The sequence below is a fragment of the Nerophis lumbriciformis genome, linkage group LG03, assembly GCF_033978685.3.
Source record: "Nerophis lumbriciformis linkage group LG03, RoL_Nlum_v2.1, whole genome shotgun sequence".
Taxonomy (NCBI): domain Eukaryota; kingdom Metazoa; phylum Chordata; class Actinopteri; order Syngnathiformes; family Syngnathidae; genus Nerophis; species Nerophis lumbriciformis.
This window is the reverse complement of record NC_084550.2, coordinates 58,185,001-58,204,539: the sequence shown is the minus strand read 5'-3', so window position 1 is coordinate 58,204,539 and position 19,539 is coordinate 58,185,001. Positions and strand designations below refer to the sequence as shown.

Genomic DNA, 19,539 nt, shown 5'->3' with positions numbered 1-19,539 from the left:
CAGTGAAGTGATAACCACTACATAACGGAAAGTGCTGCATGAATTTGGACTTGGACGTTGAAACATTATACAAGTCTAACAAGAGCAAACAGACTTTCCTTCCTCATGTCTTCTATTGTCTTCTTGGTGTAGTCCGTGTTGAGGTTAAGGTTGTTGTTTCTACACAATGTCACCAGACAGGCCAACTCCCTCCTGCAAGTGGCTCCGTGCCGGCCAGTGAGACATCCTATTACTGCGGTGTGATCCAAATACAGAAACAGATAAAAGTGGCCAGAATGTTTTAAGTAGGGGCGGAGATCTTCAAATGACATGTTGATAAACATACACACACGTCCACCTTTTAGCTTTACCGGAGGCTGCTGCGGGGCCTTAAAACTGTGCTGGTTGTGTTTTTATTATTGCATACCTGGCGTGGAGAACTCCAAATTCAACGTGTTTGCCCTATTTTTGCAAGCTTTCCAAATTAGGCCCAGGGTCTTATCGCCTCAGTCAGGGAAGATAGAAGTGCGTGACCAGCAAAAATGGCAGTGGTGGGATTTGAACCCACGCCTCCCGAGAGACTGGAGCCTTAATCCAGCGCCTTAGACCGCTCGGCCACACTACCCTGTACAAGTGCTTTTAACGGATCAATTTGTCGGAATTATGAGATGGCAGAAAGATGAAATCGCAATGCTTTGATTGTCGCATGGCAGGCAAAAGCCACGAACATTGGCTTGTCCCTTGGAAAGGGCTGGGCGGAGCAGTCCTCGTTAGTATAGTGGACAGTATCTCCGCCTGTCACGCGGAAGACCAGGGTTCGATTCCCTGACGGGGAGATGGTTCAGGTGTCTTTTATTTTCATCAGTTATTTTCTTGTTCAAATTGGAGAAGTGACCACAGTATCCCTCCCTCAATGTTATGATGTGTGGACTCGGCGTTAATGCACAGCCCTACAGAAATCAAACACAGTATTTTAATAATGTTTGTTGCACCCCTCGAAATTAGGATGCATAACAAGTCTTCAAAAAGGGAAAATTGTTTGTCAAAGTCAGTGTGTCAAATTAAAGGTTAGGGGCGCAGCAGGTGACGACCTCGACATAGCATCACAAAAATCAACCTTTGTAGATTTAGAAAAGTATAAGTATAAACTCATAATAAGCTTGCCTTGAGCACAAACAGAACACAAAATCCCTCATACAATGAGAAATGAGACAATATGTTACTGCATACGTCAGCAGACAAAATAGGAGCCTTTGTTGGATTTCTATACTAAAAGACAGGTTGTCTAGTTAGTATGTTCACTATTTTATTTAAGGACAAATTTGTTCTTCCATTGCAATAAGAAACATAAGTTTAATGTACCCTAAGATTGTTTTGTTAAAATAAAGCCAATAATGCCATTTGTTTGTGGTGCCCCTTATTTAGAAAAGTACCAAGATGTATCGAAATACATCTTGGGACAACACTAGTTTGCAATCACAAAAACGTAGTTTTTTCCTCAAACTGACAGTATTGCGCTTAGAATCTGCTGAAAGTGCGAATAAAGCAGTCCCTTTGTTGGGTGCCTTATGTTATTGCCTATGCATTATTTATTACCGGTTTCCTTTATTGCCTATTTATTGCCTATTTATTATTTATTACTGTTTTTCTTCACATTTGCCGGGAAGATTACTGATATTCATTAATGCTTCTGAAATCTCGTCAATAACTTTTTTTTTATCATTTCCATATCAATTCCATTACAATCAATTGAGGTCTTGGATTTGCATTTATCCACGATCTTAACTATTTCCTCCTGAGTCACGTCTGTAATGAACATTGAGTTGGGATTTCTATCAATGGTGTCATTGAAGTCCTCAACTGACACTGGATCATGGAAGTACAAAACCCAAAACCAGTGAAGTTGTCACGTTGTGTAAATGGTAAATAAAAACAGAATACAATGATTTGCAAATCCTTTTTCAATTGAATAGACTGCAAAGACAAGACACTTAACGTTCGAACTAGAAAACGTTGTTATTTTTTGCAAATATTAGCTCATTTGGAATTTGATGCCTGTAACATGTTTCAAAAAAGCTGGCACAAGTGGCAAAAAAGACTGAGAAAGTAGAGGAATGCTCATCAAACACTTATTTGGAACATCCCAAAGGTGAACAGGCTATTTGGGAACAGGTGGGTGCCATGATTGGGTATAAAAGCAACTTCCATGAAATGCTCACTCATTCACAAACAAGGATGGGGCGAGGGTCATCACTTTGTGAACAAATGAGTGAGCAAATTGTCGAACAGTTTAAGAACAACATTTCTCAAAGAGCTATTGCAAGGAATTTAAGGATTTCACCATCCGCAGTCCATAATATCATCAAAAGGTTCAGAGAATCTGGAGAAATCACTTGCTTCAAGGCTAATCACTCGTATCCCTCAGGCGGTACTGCATGAAATATCGACATCAGTGTGTAAAAGATATCACCACATGGGCTCAGGAAGACTTCAGAAAACCACTGTCAGTAACTACAGTTTGTCGCTACATCTGTAAGTGCAAGTTAAAACTCTGCTATGCAAAGCGAAAGCCATTTATCAACAAGACCCAGAAACGCTGCCGGCTTCGCTGGGCCCGAGCTCATCTAAGGTGGACTGATGCAAAGTGGAAAGGTGTTCTGTGGTCTGACGAGTCCACATTTCAAATTGTTTTTGGAAAATGTGGACGTCGTGTCCTCCGGAACAAAGAGGAAAAGAACCATCCGGATTGTCATAGGCGCTAAGTTCAAAAGTCAGCATCTGTGATGGTATGGGGGGAATTAGTGCCCAAGACATGGGTAACTTACACATCTGTGAAGGCACCATTAATGCTGAAAGGTACATACAGGTTTTGGAGCAACATATGTTGCCATCCAAGCAACATTATCATGGACGCTCCTGCTTATTGCAGCAAGACAATGCACAAGCCACGTGTTACAACAGCGTGGCTTCATAGTAAAAAAGTGCGGGTACTAGACTGGCCTGCCTGTAGTCCAGACCCGTCTCCCATTCAAAATGTGTGGTGCATTATGAAGCTTAAAATACCACAACGGAGACTTTTGAACAACTTAAGCTGTACATCAAGCAAGAATGGGAAAGAATTCCACCTGAAAAGCTTTAAAAATTGGTCTCCTCAGTTCACAAACATTTACTGAGTGTTGTTAAAAGGAAAGGCCCTGTAACACAGTGGTGAACATGACCCTGTGCCAACTTTTTTGCAATGTGTTGCTGCCAATAAATTCTGTTAATGATTTTTTGCAAAAAAAAACAACGAAGTTTCTCAGTTCGAACATTGAATATGTTGTCTTTGCAGTTTATTCAATTGAATATAAGTTGAAAAGGATTTGCAAATCATTGTATTCTGTTTTTATGTACGAATTATACAACGTGCCAACTTCACTGGTTTTGTAGTTATTGAAGCTTTCGACTACTTTGTTCATATTGTAATTTTTTACGTTTCCGTCTGAGAAGTATTAGGAGTAATCCTTCTTAGCACCATTTTGAGGGCGCCCATGTTTCTCTCATGTTTTTTTTTTTGTTCCTGTCTAATAATTGACTAATATTATTTTCTACATGTTTGTAGTATGCTATTTGGTTTGTTTTTATACTTTTTGTACTTATTTTCTGACTCTGTAGATCTGTGTGTTCTAAATGTTCTGTATAATGTATTATTCATATTGCAAGCATTTTTTAAATCCCTCTGTTATTCTTGGTGAATTGTTCTTTTTCTGCTTCCAATTAAGTTGTTTCCATGGATGATGTTTGTCATTAAGCATCATGAATATGTTTAACAATGTGCCATATACTTAAACAACATCAATTTCATTGTACACATTGTCCCAAGTTTGCTTTTCTAGCTATTTTTCTGAAAGCAATCATATTATTCTGTGGATAGTCTTTGAAATTTCTAGTTTGATTGATTGATTGAGACTTTTATTAGTAGGATGCACAGTGAAGTACATATTCCGTACAATTGACCACTAAATGGTAACACCCGAATAAGTTTTTCAGCTTGTTTAAGTCGGGGTCCACTTAAATTGATTCATGATACAGATATATACTATCAGATATATACTATCATCATAATACAGTCATCACACAAGATCATCACATTGAATTATTTACATTATTTACAATCCAGGGTGTGGAGGGGGGCAGGGGGTGGGGGGGCTTGGGTTTGGTTGTTATCATCAGTCATCAACAATTGAGAACAGAGAAATGGATATTGGAACAGTGTAGGTCTGACTTGGTAGGATATGGACAGCAAGTAGTGGGCAGAGAGAGAGACAGAGAGAGAGAGAGAGAGAGAGAGAGAGAGAGAGAGAGAGAGAGAGAGAGAGAGAGAGAGAGAGAGAGAGAGAGAGAGAGAGAGAGAGAGATCAGAAGGCATAAGAAAAAGTATCTGCATTTGATTGTTTACATTTGATTATTAACAATCCGGGGAGGGTGTTAGTTTAGGGTTGTAGCTGCCTGGAGGTGAACTTTTATTGCGGTTTTGAAGGAGGATAGAGATGCACTTTCTTTTATACCTGTTGGGAGCGCATTCCACATTGATGTGGCATAGAAAGAGAATGAGTTAAGACCTTTGTTAGTTCGGAATCTGGGTTTAACGTTGTCTTCCATGCTCCTCTTCTTGCAGTTTCCATCATAGATTGTGAAAACTGTCAGATGATCACTGATGTGGGTAATAAGTAGACCACTTGTAGTGCTATCATCAAAATCATTGGTAAAAATGTTATCAATCAAGCGTGGCACAGTGTCATGTGATTCTGCTGGGTTTTGTAATTTTAGAATATAACCTCATGCTTTACATTGTGTCAATAAAGTCATAATCGGACTTTTGCTTATTAACGTTCAATGTTGAAGTCACCGCATGAAAAAAGTACTTTTTGACTGTAGTCTGTAAAATTTGCCTTGATCTAGTCTTCAAATGTTTCAACATTTGACTTAGGTGTTCTATATAAACAGCTGATTAATACAATATTTGCTTTTTTCATGACATATTTCAATGGTTATGCATTATAAGATATTATCAAAAGCAAATGATGTGTTCAGGTTCTTCATCACATACACCACTACTCGTCCTCCGTTCTTGTTGGCTCTGTTGATGTAATTTAGTTCATATCCTTCCAGATCAGTTTCTGTGACAGCGATCACTTTGAAGGGTTTGTTGTATTGTTCTAAAAAAGTGCTTCATGTTTTTGTCGTTTGCATACAAGCTTCTGCAAATGAATAATTGACCATTCGTTGTCATATTTAATGTTGCTATTATGTTGTTCATCCGCATAATAACAACAATCATTACTGATGTGGGAGAAAAAAGTGGATCTGGATCTATGTCATTCTTCAAATCCTGGCTTTTATGGTCTTTGTTGCAGAAGTTTTTCAGTTGCATATTTTCCTGTTCAGCAATCGTTAGTGTTGCTTCAATAATATCTAAAGGTGTAGATGGATGTGATTCTGAATGCAGGTCTTCTTGTTCAGTGGTCCCTTGGAACATTGGAGTGTTGATAAGCTCAGTGGCTTGTGGTTAGAGTGTCCGCCCTGAGACTGGGATGTTGTGAGTTCAAACCCTGTCCGAGTCGTACCAAAAACTACAAAAAATGGGACGCGTTATCTCCCTGCTTGACACTTAGGTTGGAATTAGGGGTTAAGTCATCAATTGATTCCCGAGCGCAGTGCACCCCGCTGCTCGCTGCTCCCCTCACCTCCCAGGGGGTGAACATGGTTCAAATGCAGAGGACAAATTTCACCACACGCAGTGTGTGTGTGACAATCATTGGAACTTTGACTTTTTAACCTTACTTAATGTAGATGTTTGTTTTCCGTCAGACTCCACTATTATCGTTGTTGTCGAAGCAGTGTCAACTTTAAGATATTTCAAGATCTTTGAAGTCTTGGACGACAAGTACTCTTAGACTTAGACTTAGATTTAGACTTAGACAAACGTTATTGATCCACAAGGAAAATTGTTCCACATAGTAGCTCAGTTACAAAGGATGGAAAGGTTAAGGATGGAAAGGATAATGCAGGTATAAAGTAAACTAAAAAATGTACCATAGTAGCAATATAAAATATAACATATATGTAATATTTACATATTTTATATACAGTATATATTATATACTGATATATTATATTATATTATATTATATATATATATATATATATATATATATATATATCACTTTTTCTGTTAGTATTGTTTTATTTAAACATGCGATGATTTACCTAATTTTACATGGAAATAAAATACTGATTCCACAATCAAAAGTTGTGCTATAAATTTGAGTGCTGCATGTTTGAACGTTGGCCACTAGATGACACTAGAGAACCACGCCACTGTTTCAATCGAAACTTGATTAAATACCTTACATAAGCAGGAACTTTCGTTTTTTTTGCATTAAAATAAAAACTATATTTCTTATAAATGTAATAATGATTATCAATAGCACTAATAGTTTGATATTGTGCTGAATATTAAGCAGGGGCTCCGGCTAACTTCTAAATATAAACGCTACTCGCTAGAGATGAGCACGTTTGACTACATTTCCCATGAAGCACCGCGTGACCGAGGGGGCGTGTTCGTGGTTGATTTCTCTGATTTGTCCTTTTTTTTTTTGAGTGTGTGTGTGTGTCCACGGCTGAAGGCTGTCCCTGCTGAGTGGACCGTGACGCCGCTGCTTGCCGGTCTCGGCTGGAGGGGAACTTGACGGCGGACCCGGGTGTGGCTTCAAAACCTGACAAATTCGCGAAAGAATGCCACAAAGGACATTTGGACATATTTTGTCAAAGATCGTTAAGTGAGAGAGTGTGGATTCCGCTTTGACTTAACCACATTATCTTTTTTTAAAGCCTGAAGACTTTTTTCCCCCTTTTTTTGTTTTTTTCCACCCTACACGAAACGTCTTTTTTGCCAGTTTATCATGCGTTGAAGGATTTTGGTAAAAGTAAACCATCAGAAAGTTGTTCGACTTGCCAAGAGGCACTCATGCCGCTTGAGTGACCGAACAAGTCGCTTATTTTCACGGGAAAATCAAGTCTTTTGGAGGGGGGTTCACTCCGGACTCACCGGGGAAAAAACAGGGAGTCCGTTTACCCAACTTTTGATTTTTTTTGTCCTTACAAGGGCTTCGAACCTTGTATTTTTTACTTCTTAGGTAATTTTTACCACTTAAACAGCAGTCCTGAAGCGAGCGCTAGGAACCATGGGCTGCACCGTGAGCCAGGAGGATAAAGCCGCGGCCGAGAGGTCCAAAATGATCGATAAGAACCTGCGAGAAGATGGCGAGAAGGCAGCCAGAGAAGTGAAACTGCTGCTGCTTGGTGAGTAGTCCACTCTAAGCACCCCTGTTGAACGACAAAACGCTAATTGTGACACCAAACCCCAAATTTACAACCGCCGGTCCTCCCCTTAAACGCCTCACCATTGATAGCAGTGCTTTTTGTGTTGTGAACAATCAAATGACACCACTAGTGTCACCTTTATTCACACTTGCACTTTATGGCTTGCAATTGACATTTGACCCTTCTCTGGTGGCCTGTGTGCAGTTGGGGCAGTTTGCCTGCTTACAGGGATGGTTAAGAAGACCACATGTCTCTTTTCAGACATGGTGGACAGATCTTTTTCAGCTAAATGTATGTAACCCATCCCCTAAAGAGCACTGAGCAGCTCTCATACACTATATTGCCACAAATATTTGGCCACCTGCCTTGACTCACATATGAACTTGAAGTGCCATCCCATTCCTAACCCATAGGGTTCAATATGATGTCGGTCCACCTTTTGCAGCTATTACAGCTTCAACTCTTTTGAGAAGGCTGTCCACAAGGTTGCGGAGTGTGTTTATAGGAATTGTCGACCATTCTTCCAAAAGCGCGTTGGTGAGGTCACACACTGACGTTGGTCGAGAAGGCCTGGCTCTCAGTCTCCGTTCTGATTCATCCCAAAGGTGTTCTATCGGGTTCAGGTCAGGACTCTGTGCAGGCCAGTCAAGTTCATCCATGTCTTTATGGACCTTGCTTTGTGCACTGGTGCATAGTCATGTTGGAAGAGGAAGGGGCCCGCTACAAACTGTTCCAACAAGGTTGGGAGCATGGAATTGTCCAAAATGTTTTGGTGCTTGATTTTATACACCTGTGGCCGGGCCAAGTGATTATGACACCTGATTCTGATTATTTGGATGGGTGGCCAAATACTTTTGGCAATATAGTGTAGGTCAGCTTGGTGGTCAGTGTAATATCCATGTGGGAGAATGTCTTGCCCAAAGACACAACAGTTATGGGATGAAGGTAGCTTGAGTCGAACCGACACTCGTCCGGTTACTCGACTACCCACTTTTCCTGTGTCACGTTAAACAAATCTGGCAGCACGGCGGTACTGGGGTTAGTGCATGTGTCTCACAATACGAAGGTCCTGAGTTCAATCCCGGGCTCGGGATATTTCTGTGTGGAGTTTGCATGTTCTCCCCGTGACTGCGTGGGTTCCCTCCGGGTACTCCGGCTTCCTCCCAACTCCAAAGACATGCACCTGGGGATAGGTTGATTGGCAACACTAAATTGGCCCTAGTGTGTGAATGTTGTTTGTCTACCTGTGTTGGCCCTGTGATGAGGTGGCGACTTGTCCAGGGTGTACCCCGCCTTCCGCCCGAATGCAGCTGACATAGGCGACCCCGAATGGGACAAGCGGTAGGAAATGGATGGATGGAAGATAAACAAATCACCTGATTATGCCAAACACAAACGTTCAATGCAGTGCACGCTGGCACTAAGGAGAATATAGTGGACTTAATCCTGCCTTTGTCTCTTGACTGAAAAAAAGAGAAGAAATATTGAAGAAGAAAAAAAACAGGCCTCACTACACACTCAAATTAAAGCTCTGCTAACTACCAGCGTCAGTCAGCTTCGGCCATTTGTTTTATTTTAACGAACAAGCAAAGCTAGCACAATGTAGCTGACGTTCCCGTCCTCCTGTCCAACTCCCTAATGTTGCGTTGTTCAATGTGATAGATGGCATTTGTTACATTGAAGAAAAAAAGTGGATTAAGTGCACAATAGTGCTTCTTGGAGCTGTCTTAAACATGTCTGGACGGACTATGGCCGTTATAGTTAAAGCTGCAGATGCAGTACTGTGTGTTTTAGTTGTTTTTGGACAGCACACTTCCAATACTAAATATTGGGCCTTTTTAATAATAAAAAAAAATTCTGGTTTTAGGTCAAAATGGGTTCCTCCCAGCAGGCAGGTCAGACATGACAAGGTCTGCTTGATACAGAGCGGGCTGCTGTTTGGACAGAGGGTGAACAGCCCTGACTGTTCCCAGAACTGTCCAGCGCATGCTCACCTACAGTCAAAACAAGTACTAAATGTGACAGAGAGATAGTCTTTTCTTTCTTTTTTTCAGGTTCTTTGGTTCAAAAGTATTCGCATTAAGTAATTCTGTGTTCTGTTCTGTCCAATTATCTTATATTACTTCTTGGTCCTGGTAATCTTGCACTCACGCCTGCTTCAAAGTTAACGTCTCATGTCGTATTAAATCTCATGCTCACTGATTTAAAAAGTTTATCTCGCAACAACGTTGTAGTCATGGAAACTCAAACACAAAACAGGGGATGGATATTCAACAACATGTCCTTGAATATGACTCACTTAACTGTTATTAGGATGGGATAATCTGTCTCGATGTTCTGAACATCTGTTTTAATGCCATAGTCGAGCATTGAGTCGAGTATTGAGCAGGTCAAAGCTGCCAGGAAAAGTCGTGTTGTAGCATGGTTGAAGCTCAACTTCCCATATGTTTATGGATGTTCTCATTCATGCAGTCATTGTATTCTCCAGGTATTCAATCGATAACAACTGGACTGTTCAGTTTGTCTCTGAGCAGGTTTTACAGTTCATGCTCATCCACGTAGATTGTTCAGATCTAGTACACTAAGTCTGATGAATCCTACTCGGATGAGAGACGAAAATGTTTTCTAAGACAAACTGAACATTCCAGTTGCTATCGATTGAATGCCCCAAGAACTTCCCATAGTTGACATTATTTTGTCTTAACTAATCAAGACGGAATCAACAACGCCTCTGCTGGTTGCAGCCGAGTCGGTGCACTCCATTTTGCCTCACCTGCCTCAAGACGTTCTTAACCAACAATTTTAGCACTTCGAGTCTAAGTTAATTAGAGAGAGATCGATATTTTTCAGGAAAATCGGACAAAGAGACATAGTTTGCAAGTCAATTACGATTTCTTTTACTCATATGTAACATATCTGTTTTTATTTTAAATCTGACCTGGGTCTCTTTCATATGTGACTATAAATCTGATATGTATATGATGCAACTGCAGTCTGGACGATTCGGTCACGTTCATTGTACCTTTCCTAGACGTCATCAAAAAACAACACGTCATAATTCTTCGCCGAATTTGGTCGCAAAAGGAAATAGTGGATAAATGCGCAGAAAACCGTCTAAAAGAAGATGTTGGTTTCAACTGCCCGCCTACGCGTCGTGGAGCATACCTTGAAACAAATGGCCAACAAACTGCGAGAGCCAAAATTCTTACTTTGAAATGCTTTAACAGGGTTTTATTGTTTTAATACATCCATATTACAGGGGCTTTTACAGTGGTTCACACTAACTTTCATACCGTTTATAGACTTTATGACATAGTGTAATAATGGTAAAATAGGGCTGTAATAGATGTATTTGTAGTTGACTACATTTTTGGTACGTTACAGAGGAGAATTAACTAACAATGACCTTAAAGGGGAACTTCACTTTTTTTGGAAATTTGCTTATCGTTCACAATCCTTACAAGACAAAGAATTTGTGTTTTTTTGCATTCTAATTTCTAATAATCGGCTTGTTCTAGATTGCTAGCAATTCAGCTAATGGGATCAATCCATTCTGTCTCTGTCACTTTAAAAATGCATCCAAAAACTGCCAACAATACTTCTTTTACCTTCCGTAACCTGTATAATAACCAAGCGACATTGTTATTGTAAGTGCGAACACTGAGGAACTCTTTCATGGTTACACATCGGCTTGCGACGGCATGCTACGGCATTAGCCGTAAGCTAGCTTCTGCGTCAACAGCTGAATAGCTTTTGAATTTGTAATGCACAACACAATGCGATAGGACACCAATCTGCACTGACTGAAAAACATGAACAATCATATTACAGTATCTGTAATGTATTAGCCCACATTTCATGTTTTGTTTGTACACAGCTAGCTTGACAGCGTATGTAGTTGTACTAATAGCTGGATGTGCTGCGTGTATCATGATCAATATTATAGTGACTCACTCGATGGAAAGTTGTGCGTTTGGTACAGCTGGCCGGGGACATTTTTTTCCGGTGTAATTTGGGTAAGCACGCCATTTATGTCTACATAGCTTGGCTCCAAGTTGCACATTTGCAGCGTCAAGTCACGCCAACCTCACTCTTTCTGCTTCTGTCTGCTCCAACGTTTCAGCCTCTCTTTGTGCTCGCTTCTCTAACCAGCAGTTCATCCTCCGTATATTCAGCTTCAAAAAGATAAGGTTGTAAATCCTCATTTGTCTGAAAAATAGCCGTCTTTTTTGTCTCTTACTATGCCATGATTACAACCCACTCGTGTTTGTTTCTGGATTTATGGACACACATTTGTTGCCAGAAGTCGAAAGTGCTTTGCCATGGAAACTAAATTCCGGTAATGCATAAAATGACGAAGATACAGTAACTATTGTACCGTTACACCGCTACGGAACAGATCTTTTTTTCCCATTACTTCCAAGGTGGAAAACTTTTATTGTTCCACTGTAATTGTAACTTGGAAAAACAAATGTATTTTATTTGTCTAATTGTGTTTCACTGTAATGTATCAATTAAACCATATCCAATTGTATTTACAATCCGCAAAGCATGTGGAAAATAACGTTTAAACATCCACAAATGCCACAAATTCAGCCATTTTTAATATTCCGTTCTGAATACCTTCGGCTATTTTCGAAGATTGACATCCCGGTAGTAACGCTTCTGCACTTTTACCATGTTATCAGATCAGTCATATTGGAAATAAAAATGGAAAGAGATGTGTTTATAATTCACAATCCTTATGTGAGACAAGAACACATATGCTTGGCTTTTTTTATGCATTCGAAATCGTAAATAAATAGCTAACATTTGAAAATGGATGGATGGATGGATGGATGAGTAAAAAGATACAGGGTCCTCTGTTACGCTCATTATACTTTCTGTAAAAACATTGAGACACTGCCAACAATACTCCATTTACATGTCTTGACCTGAATATTAACCAGATATGAGTGATATTGTTACTATAAGCGCCAACGCAGAAGGACTATTTTAGCAGCGCATTGATAGCAGTGAGCTAATGCTGGCTTACGCTGCTGTTGTTGACACACTTCGTCTCAAACTTGCTAAAAGTAAATTCTAGATTATAATTCATGCACTTCTCACCTGGTAGTAGACACATGTGGCCATGGACCGAGAGGCTGGTCGACTTTCACGTCCCCGAGATGGCGAAATAGACCCCAAAATACGCTTCCTGTAGGAACTTTTTTTTAACCCTTCGTGAGGAATGTGATTGATTCTTCATCCAAACAGAATTATGTGAGTGTCCCCTCGATTGGCATCCTAGCGAGAGTGGACATTGTACAGTAAGTGTTTGTTTTATTATGTTTTTTTATGGTATGTTTAGCACCTATCAATGCAGCTCATGCTGTAGTGTTTCCATAAAGCTGCATCCGTTTAGCACTCGGCTTCTAAAGCTTATTGCTCATCCTCTTTGTGTTCGGGCTCACAATTATATTATTCTCAAAGTAATTGTTGTTGGCTCTCACAAATTTATCAGCATTGTTGTTGATGGGGAAGGGCTCTGTCACGTAATCACTTGAGTGGCTCCCTTATTATCTCTCAAAATGACTCGAGAATCTCTGTGAGATTGATACTGTTTTGATCATATATTTGGTGTCATAAATCAGATATATATGATAATAGCTTCAATATAGAGGCAACTTGTTTTTCCACTCTACTGGTACTTTCAATTCTGAATCAGTCACGCCATTAATGGGAGTGATTCAGGACGGCCGTTGCGATTTAACTGGCTTGTTGACCACAGTTTCCCTGAATTGATTTGTCATCTTCTCGCCCAGACAGAACAAAGTCCTCCATAGTGGACGGGGAACGCAGAGCAGGCTAGTTGTTAAGTTGTGCCCGTGGGTTAGAAGGCTAATTATACAGCGTAGTCTGTTGTGCACCGCAGTTTTCGTATCAGTAATTACTATCCAGCACAGAGAGGGATTACACAGGAGTGCTAAATCCGAGCGAGGTTCATCAAGACTTTTCACCTTTTTAAAAGAAATAAAGTAGCTTTCTTGGATTAATTTGAATGTTTGAGTTGCATGGATGAGCCCACCTTATTGTGGTGTCTGGTGTAGCACCGAGTGTGATAGCTGCGTGACATCCCACCAAGGGGGCAACATCACACCTTCAGGTACCCCTTCAGCCACCATTTATCGCAAGCTGAAACGAGTCTCACTTCTTCCTTTTCTTTGGCCACACTATGTCATCATCGTCTTCTTCATCGCCTGACTGGAAGTGGATGTTTGAGCCAGACGCTGATGTTGGACTTTTAAAGAAAAATGTTAGTTAATCATTTTCTTTATGAACAGAAATCCATCCTGTGACTCATTCCTCAACTGGGAATTGATTCATTGTAGGATTTGGATCATTTCAGCTCTGTCTGTGCTGAGGAGCGTCTCAGAATGATGCTGAATTAAAAGCATGATTTTTATGTACCATAAAGACTGTAGTTTATGTGCCAATAATAATACCGTCTTCCGTATATAATTTGGCTTGAGAAATTGAGTTATGGGAGTAATGTCTTGCCTTTGGTCACAGTAAATGTATACTAATCAATCATTCAACAGATAAGCACCATCTTGAGAAGGCTCGTATGTTTTATTTTGATGGCTATAACCACTTTTAGAATAGTCTACTTTGAGACTTGTTTATAAAAACACATTTTTAAAAACAGAAAAAGCCCTAGAGGCCCAAAAACATGGTTTTACACACCCAATTGATCAATTAAATTCTTTATCTAGTACAATCCGAATCCGATTTATTGGCCAAGTTTGACTTGGTAGACTGTGCTCTCTTTGTTCAATGCAAGAAAAACGCAACAACTATGACAGAACACAGCACTGTGGCGGACCACTTGGTATGAAAACAAGAGGGAAACATTAAAGAACACAAAGGACATAAAAACATTCAAGGATCACAGAACTGATGCAACCAACTGTCACTTCAGATGTGCCATTTCTACACGCAGCTACAAAAGTAAAACAACAACAAAAAGGTCAATAAATAATACATGTTGCCCAGATTCAATTTCAACATGCTTAAACCAACAACAAAACAAAAACACCATTTAGACTCAGACTTAGATTTAGAATTAGATTTCAACACCAGAATACACCACGTTGGCCTTTGCGGTACTACACGCTGGTGGGGGGCAGCACGGCCAGAGACAGGAACAGACCTAACAAAGAAACCAAGAGAGCCTACTCTATCCTAAGCTGCCCACTAGCTCTTGGCCAATGTCCAGTCAATATGGATCGAGAATCCGTCCAGGGAGACGGAAGTATCCGATACTTGTTCGTTTAGTCAAGGCTCCGTGAGCTTTGTCTCTTCCTCCGGTCTCTCCACGCAGAGAGCCAACAGCTGGTCTCCGGTGCAAACATGGCCATGGCTCCCCAAGGCAGATCCAAACAGAATAAAACAAGAGGGAAAATATCAAAATCACGAGGGGGGAAAACACAAGAGCACAGAGGTCTTGCTAGAAGCAGCCACTACAGCGGCGCAATCTTGAGTAGGAGTGTAACAGTACATGTATTCGTAATCAGATTATTCGATGCGGAACATTCAATTTGGTATAGAGGCTAGCTGTAGCACTTTTCCAAAAAAAAAAACCAGTGTGACAAAATACCAGTATGTTGACCTACTTAACTATTGAAGATCCGATTCGACCCTTTTTTTTAAGGACTCTTTTTGCAAAGACAACAATGGGCGAAGAAGCAAAAAGCCACACAGACACTACTTTCATGCTGTATTTTGCTACAAGTTAGTAGTGTTTCTGACTCGCAACTTCCTTTGGCCCCATTGTGGATTATTTTGCAATCATACTCAATGAAAAAAGCACAGAGACTGAGTCACGGATACATGGGATTTTTTTGTTGTGACTTCCACATAATGATATGGGGCAAACGGGCCAAGGCGGTGTACGAATAACAAGGCACCATGGTGGAGAAAATTTTGGTCAAAAAGTAGGGTGTAGGAAAATTAAGGTGCCAGTTTATCTCAATATAGAAGCGCCATATGGGGAGATGATATTGGGATCATGAGCCATGTATCTCGTATTGAGAGGTACCTTGGAATTCCCAGCCATAAAAATACTTTTATGTGTTATTTGAAAAATCCTCATTGCGCTTTGCATAAACACCATGCAGTTTTTTGCATTTGCCATACTGTACCCAAAATGAAACGAACGTGACCTTAAAACCGCGCTATGTAGCGATAATCGAGGCTTAACGTAGAAGTATGTTTTTATGATATTCTAGTAGGTCATTTCATTGCATTTTATAAAAGTGTCCCAAACGACCCTTGTTCACAGCGACCCTGCAAAGAATGACACTGTGTAATAATGTATGCAAGGCCAGTAGTTGGCGATGTCGCTCTGCAAAGAAACACCGGCTCCTAAATATACAGCTTGCCTGTGTATATGTCGTTTCACAAGGTGACACATGTGAGTCATGTAAATACTAGAGAGGTGTTATGAAAACAAACACTACTACAGTGCTGCGGTCCGCCATTTTTTTGGGGTTGTTTTTATACATGCTCAGACAGAACACATTGAGTCCACTCTACATTTAGACTGTTTACATTTTTTTGGGCTCCAGAATGTCTTGAAGCGAATGGCAAAACGACCCAGTTTTTACTCCTGTTCAGTTGAAACAACGGCTACAAACCGTGAACTAATATCTCGATATTTTTAGGCCATGTCACGATACACGATATATATCTCGATATTTTGCCTTAGCCTTGAATGAACACTTGATGCATATGATCACAGCAGTATGATGATTATATGTGTCTACATTAAAACATTCTTGTTCATATTGCATTAATATATGCTCATTTTAAACTTTCATGCAGAGATGGAAATCACAACTAAGTCAATTCACCCAAACTGTATTTATTAAACAGTTACTAAGCAGTGGCACAAACATTCATGCCATTTCCAAAACAGAAAGTGCAAGATTGTCAGAGACATTTTAAAACAAGCTATGAGTGCACTTTTGTGCATGATGTCACTAAGATGACATATCAAAACAACACTAAATTAAAGTGCACTTTTTGTACAGAATGCCACTACAATAGTTTAAAACAAATAAAGTGCACTTTTGTGCATGATGTCACACAAGATATTTCAATAACTGTCAAACAAAAATGAGCTGCATAATAGGAAATCAAATAGTGTATGTCCTTCGCTATGTGGTAGGTTCCTGCGGACGTTATCTCCTTCTGTTGTTGACTTTTTTTTTTCATACGGTGTTGATCTGGAAATAGTTGCTTCGGCATTTTGTTGCTGTGGCACCGGCCGGAGATGTTGACATGCGGAGTTTCAAGCACTCCTTATTCTCTAGCGCAGTGGTTCTCAAATGTAGGTACGCGTACCCCTGGGGGTACTTGAAGGTATGCCAAGGGGTACGTGAGATTTTTTTTTAATATTCTAAAAATCGTAACAATTCAAAAATCCTTTATAAATATATTTATTGAATAATACTTCAACAAAATAAGAATGTAAGTTCATAAACTCAGTGAAGCACAAGCTCAGGTTTCTCACTAAAATGTCTGTCAAAAAGAACTGTGAAAAGAAATGCAATATTCAGTGTTGACAGCTAGATTTTTTGTGGATATGTTCCATAAATATTGATGTTAAAGATTTCTTTTTTTGTGAAGAAATGTTTAGAATTAAGTTCATGAATCCAGATGGATCTCTATTACAATCCCCAAAGAGGGCACTTTAAGTTGATGATTACTTCTATGTGTAGAAATCTTTATTTATAATTGAATCACTTGTTTATTTTTCAACAAGTTTTTAGTTATTTTTATATCTTTTTTTCCAAATAGTTCAAGAAAGACCACTACAAATGAGCAATATTTTGCACTGTTATACAATTTAATAAATCAGAAACTGATGACATAGTGCTGTATTTTACTTCTTTATCTCTTTTTTTCAACCAAAAATGCTTTGCTCTGATTAGGGGGTACTTGAATTAAAAAAATGTTCACAGGGGGTACATCACTGAAAAAAAGGTTGAGAACCACTGCTCTAGCGGGTGTCTTTTCAAATGATGCTACATTAGCAGTGCTGTTACTTTTTGTAGCAACGCTTTTGCCGCATAAACGTTGAACATATTCCCGCTTGAAGCCAAACCACCGCCGGACTATGGACCCCGTGCTGTTTTTCTTGGTAATTAATTATTCCTCTATTTCTTTACCAGATTTGCACCTTCTCTCTCTCGTATTACCACCCGCACCTCACTGTTAGCATCACAGCTAACGTTACCATGTCGCTACCTCTCTGCTCCGTGGGAGCGTGTGATGTTGCACACGTGACGTATGTAAGAAGGTGCGCTTGTTTTACGTCTCTGTGAGAAGGGGAGACAAGAAAGAGTGGGAAACGCATGTAGTGTAATGCCCGCAGATAAAAGCAACTACGTGAGAATGTATACTCGATTATCACGATTTTGTCATTTTCTATATCGCACAGAGACAAACCCGCGATATATTGAGTATATCGATATATCGCCCAGCCCTAATTGTAAGGATTAATTTGTTTTTAATTTCAGGCAAATTGATGTACTTTATATCTTTTCTGTTACAGACTTAAACCCAATGTTAAAAAAGCTATGCTTTGTTGCAAGTTGATCTACTGTATAGCTTTTTTTTCTTGTTTTGTTTTCTTTAATGTTAATAAGGCTAAAATGTTATGCAGAGGTGTACTTATAACAATTTTAAAAGCAAATTATACTATTTATCGTCGTGATGTGGGGGGAGGCGAAATGTTTTCTTCTCTCTGTGGGGTGAAGAAGAAAACACTAAAAAGCACTGCAATAGCAGATTATCATGACAAACTTCACAATACCGTATCTCAATACAGGATGAAAATGGGAGTTAGGAACAGTTAGATAACGAGAATACAGTACTTCTAAAAAAAAAAAAAAAAAAAAAAAAAGAACCAATTGATTGATTTTTCCCTTCTTGAAGTAAATTTAGGCAATTCCTATTAGGGCTGGACAATTAATCGAAATTTCGATTTCGATTTTTCACGATCATAAGAATATTATCGTAAAAAAACTATTATTCGGCCGCACAACGTGCATGCATTTTTCTTTTGAGTGAAAACAAGACCACGTCTATCTGAAGTTTGGGATCTCCCCATGGATGCTACTTTTTATTTGACATAGCATGATTATGCTTAATCAATAATCACTAAACTCAACAAAAAAAGTAAGGCAATTTTTTTATTTTTTTATTTTTTATTTTTTATTTTTTTTTTATTTCAAACCTGCACAATACAACAACACACATTTTTTTTTTTTACATTTTGGCAGAGACATTTATGCATGGCTTGAAAAGGGGTTGGATGAAGCAATTGCTTATAATATCCCAACCCCTCTCACTCACTCCCTATTTAACATAAACAATATAATACAAGAACAATACTATACAAACAAAAACAAGAAAAACTCCTATACACTAACAATACAATAGTACCACTGTTACTATGGGACAAGACAAGACGAGACAAAACACACACACACAACACACATTTTTTTTTTTTACATTTTGGCAGAGACATTTATGCATGGCTTGAAAAGGGGTTGGATGAAGCAATTGCTTATAATATCCCAACCCCTCTCACTCACTCCCTATTTAACATAAACAATATAATACAAGAACAATACTATACAAACAAAAACAAGAAAAACTCCTATACACTAACAATACAATAGTACCACTGTTACTATGGGACAAGACAAGACGAGACAAAACACACACACACACACACACACACACACACACACACACACACACACACACACACACACACACACACACACACACACACACACACACACACACACACACACACACACAGGCCCAAACACTCTCTGACCATACACCCCTCTCCCATCGCTCTATGCTGAGGGCATCACTCTCTTTCCTCCTCGTACTTCTTCAGTACTTCTTTTTTAAACAGTCTTTTAAATGTAATCATGTTAGAACAGGTTTTTAACTCTTCCCCTAAGTTGTTCCACAGACTGACTCCACGCACTGAAATGCACATTGATTTTAAAGTTGTTCTAAATTTAGGCAAATGTAATTTGCCTAAATTTCAATTCCGCTTTAACGTAACTGCGGACAGTCACAAAATTGGCTAATAAAACAGAATCTGCTGTTAAACGCACAATATCA

The 19,539-nt window shown here is 39.4% G+C and overlaps 1 protein-coding gene and 2 non-coding genes across 4 annotated transcripts in view; 2 read left to right on the top strand and 1 right to left on the bottom strand.

Annotated features, from left to right (window-relative positions):
* Positions 1–522: 522 nt before the first annotated feature.
* Positions 523–604, bottom strand: trnal-aag (transfer RNA leucine (anticodon AAG)). Its single transcript has one exon. It is a non-coding gene; the product is annotated as a tRNA-Leu (tRNA).
* A 139-nt stretch (positions 605–743) lies between these two features.
* trnad-guc (transfer RNA aspartic acid (anticodon GUC)) lies at positions 744–815 on the top strand. The gene has a single exon. It is a non-coding gene; the product is annotated as a tRNA-Asp (tRNA).
* A 5,810-nt stretch (positions 816–6,625) lies between these two features.
* LOC133587623 (guanine nucleotide-binding protein G(i) subunit alpha-2) overlaps positions 6,626–19,539 on the top strand; it is a 130,286-nt gene continuing 117,372 nt past the window's right edge. For both annotated transcript variants that reach the window (XM_061940158.2, XM_061940150.2), the window contains exon 1: positions 6,626–7,323. In XM_061940158.2, coding sequence (XP_061796142.1) covers positions 7,206–7,323 — 118 coding nt within the window. In that variant the 5' untranslated portion in view covers positions 6,626–7,205. The remainder of the gene's footprint in view (positions 7,324–19,539) is intronic.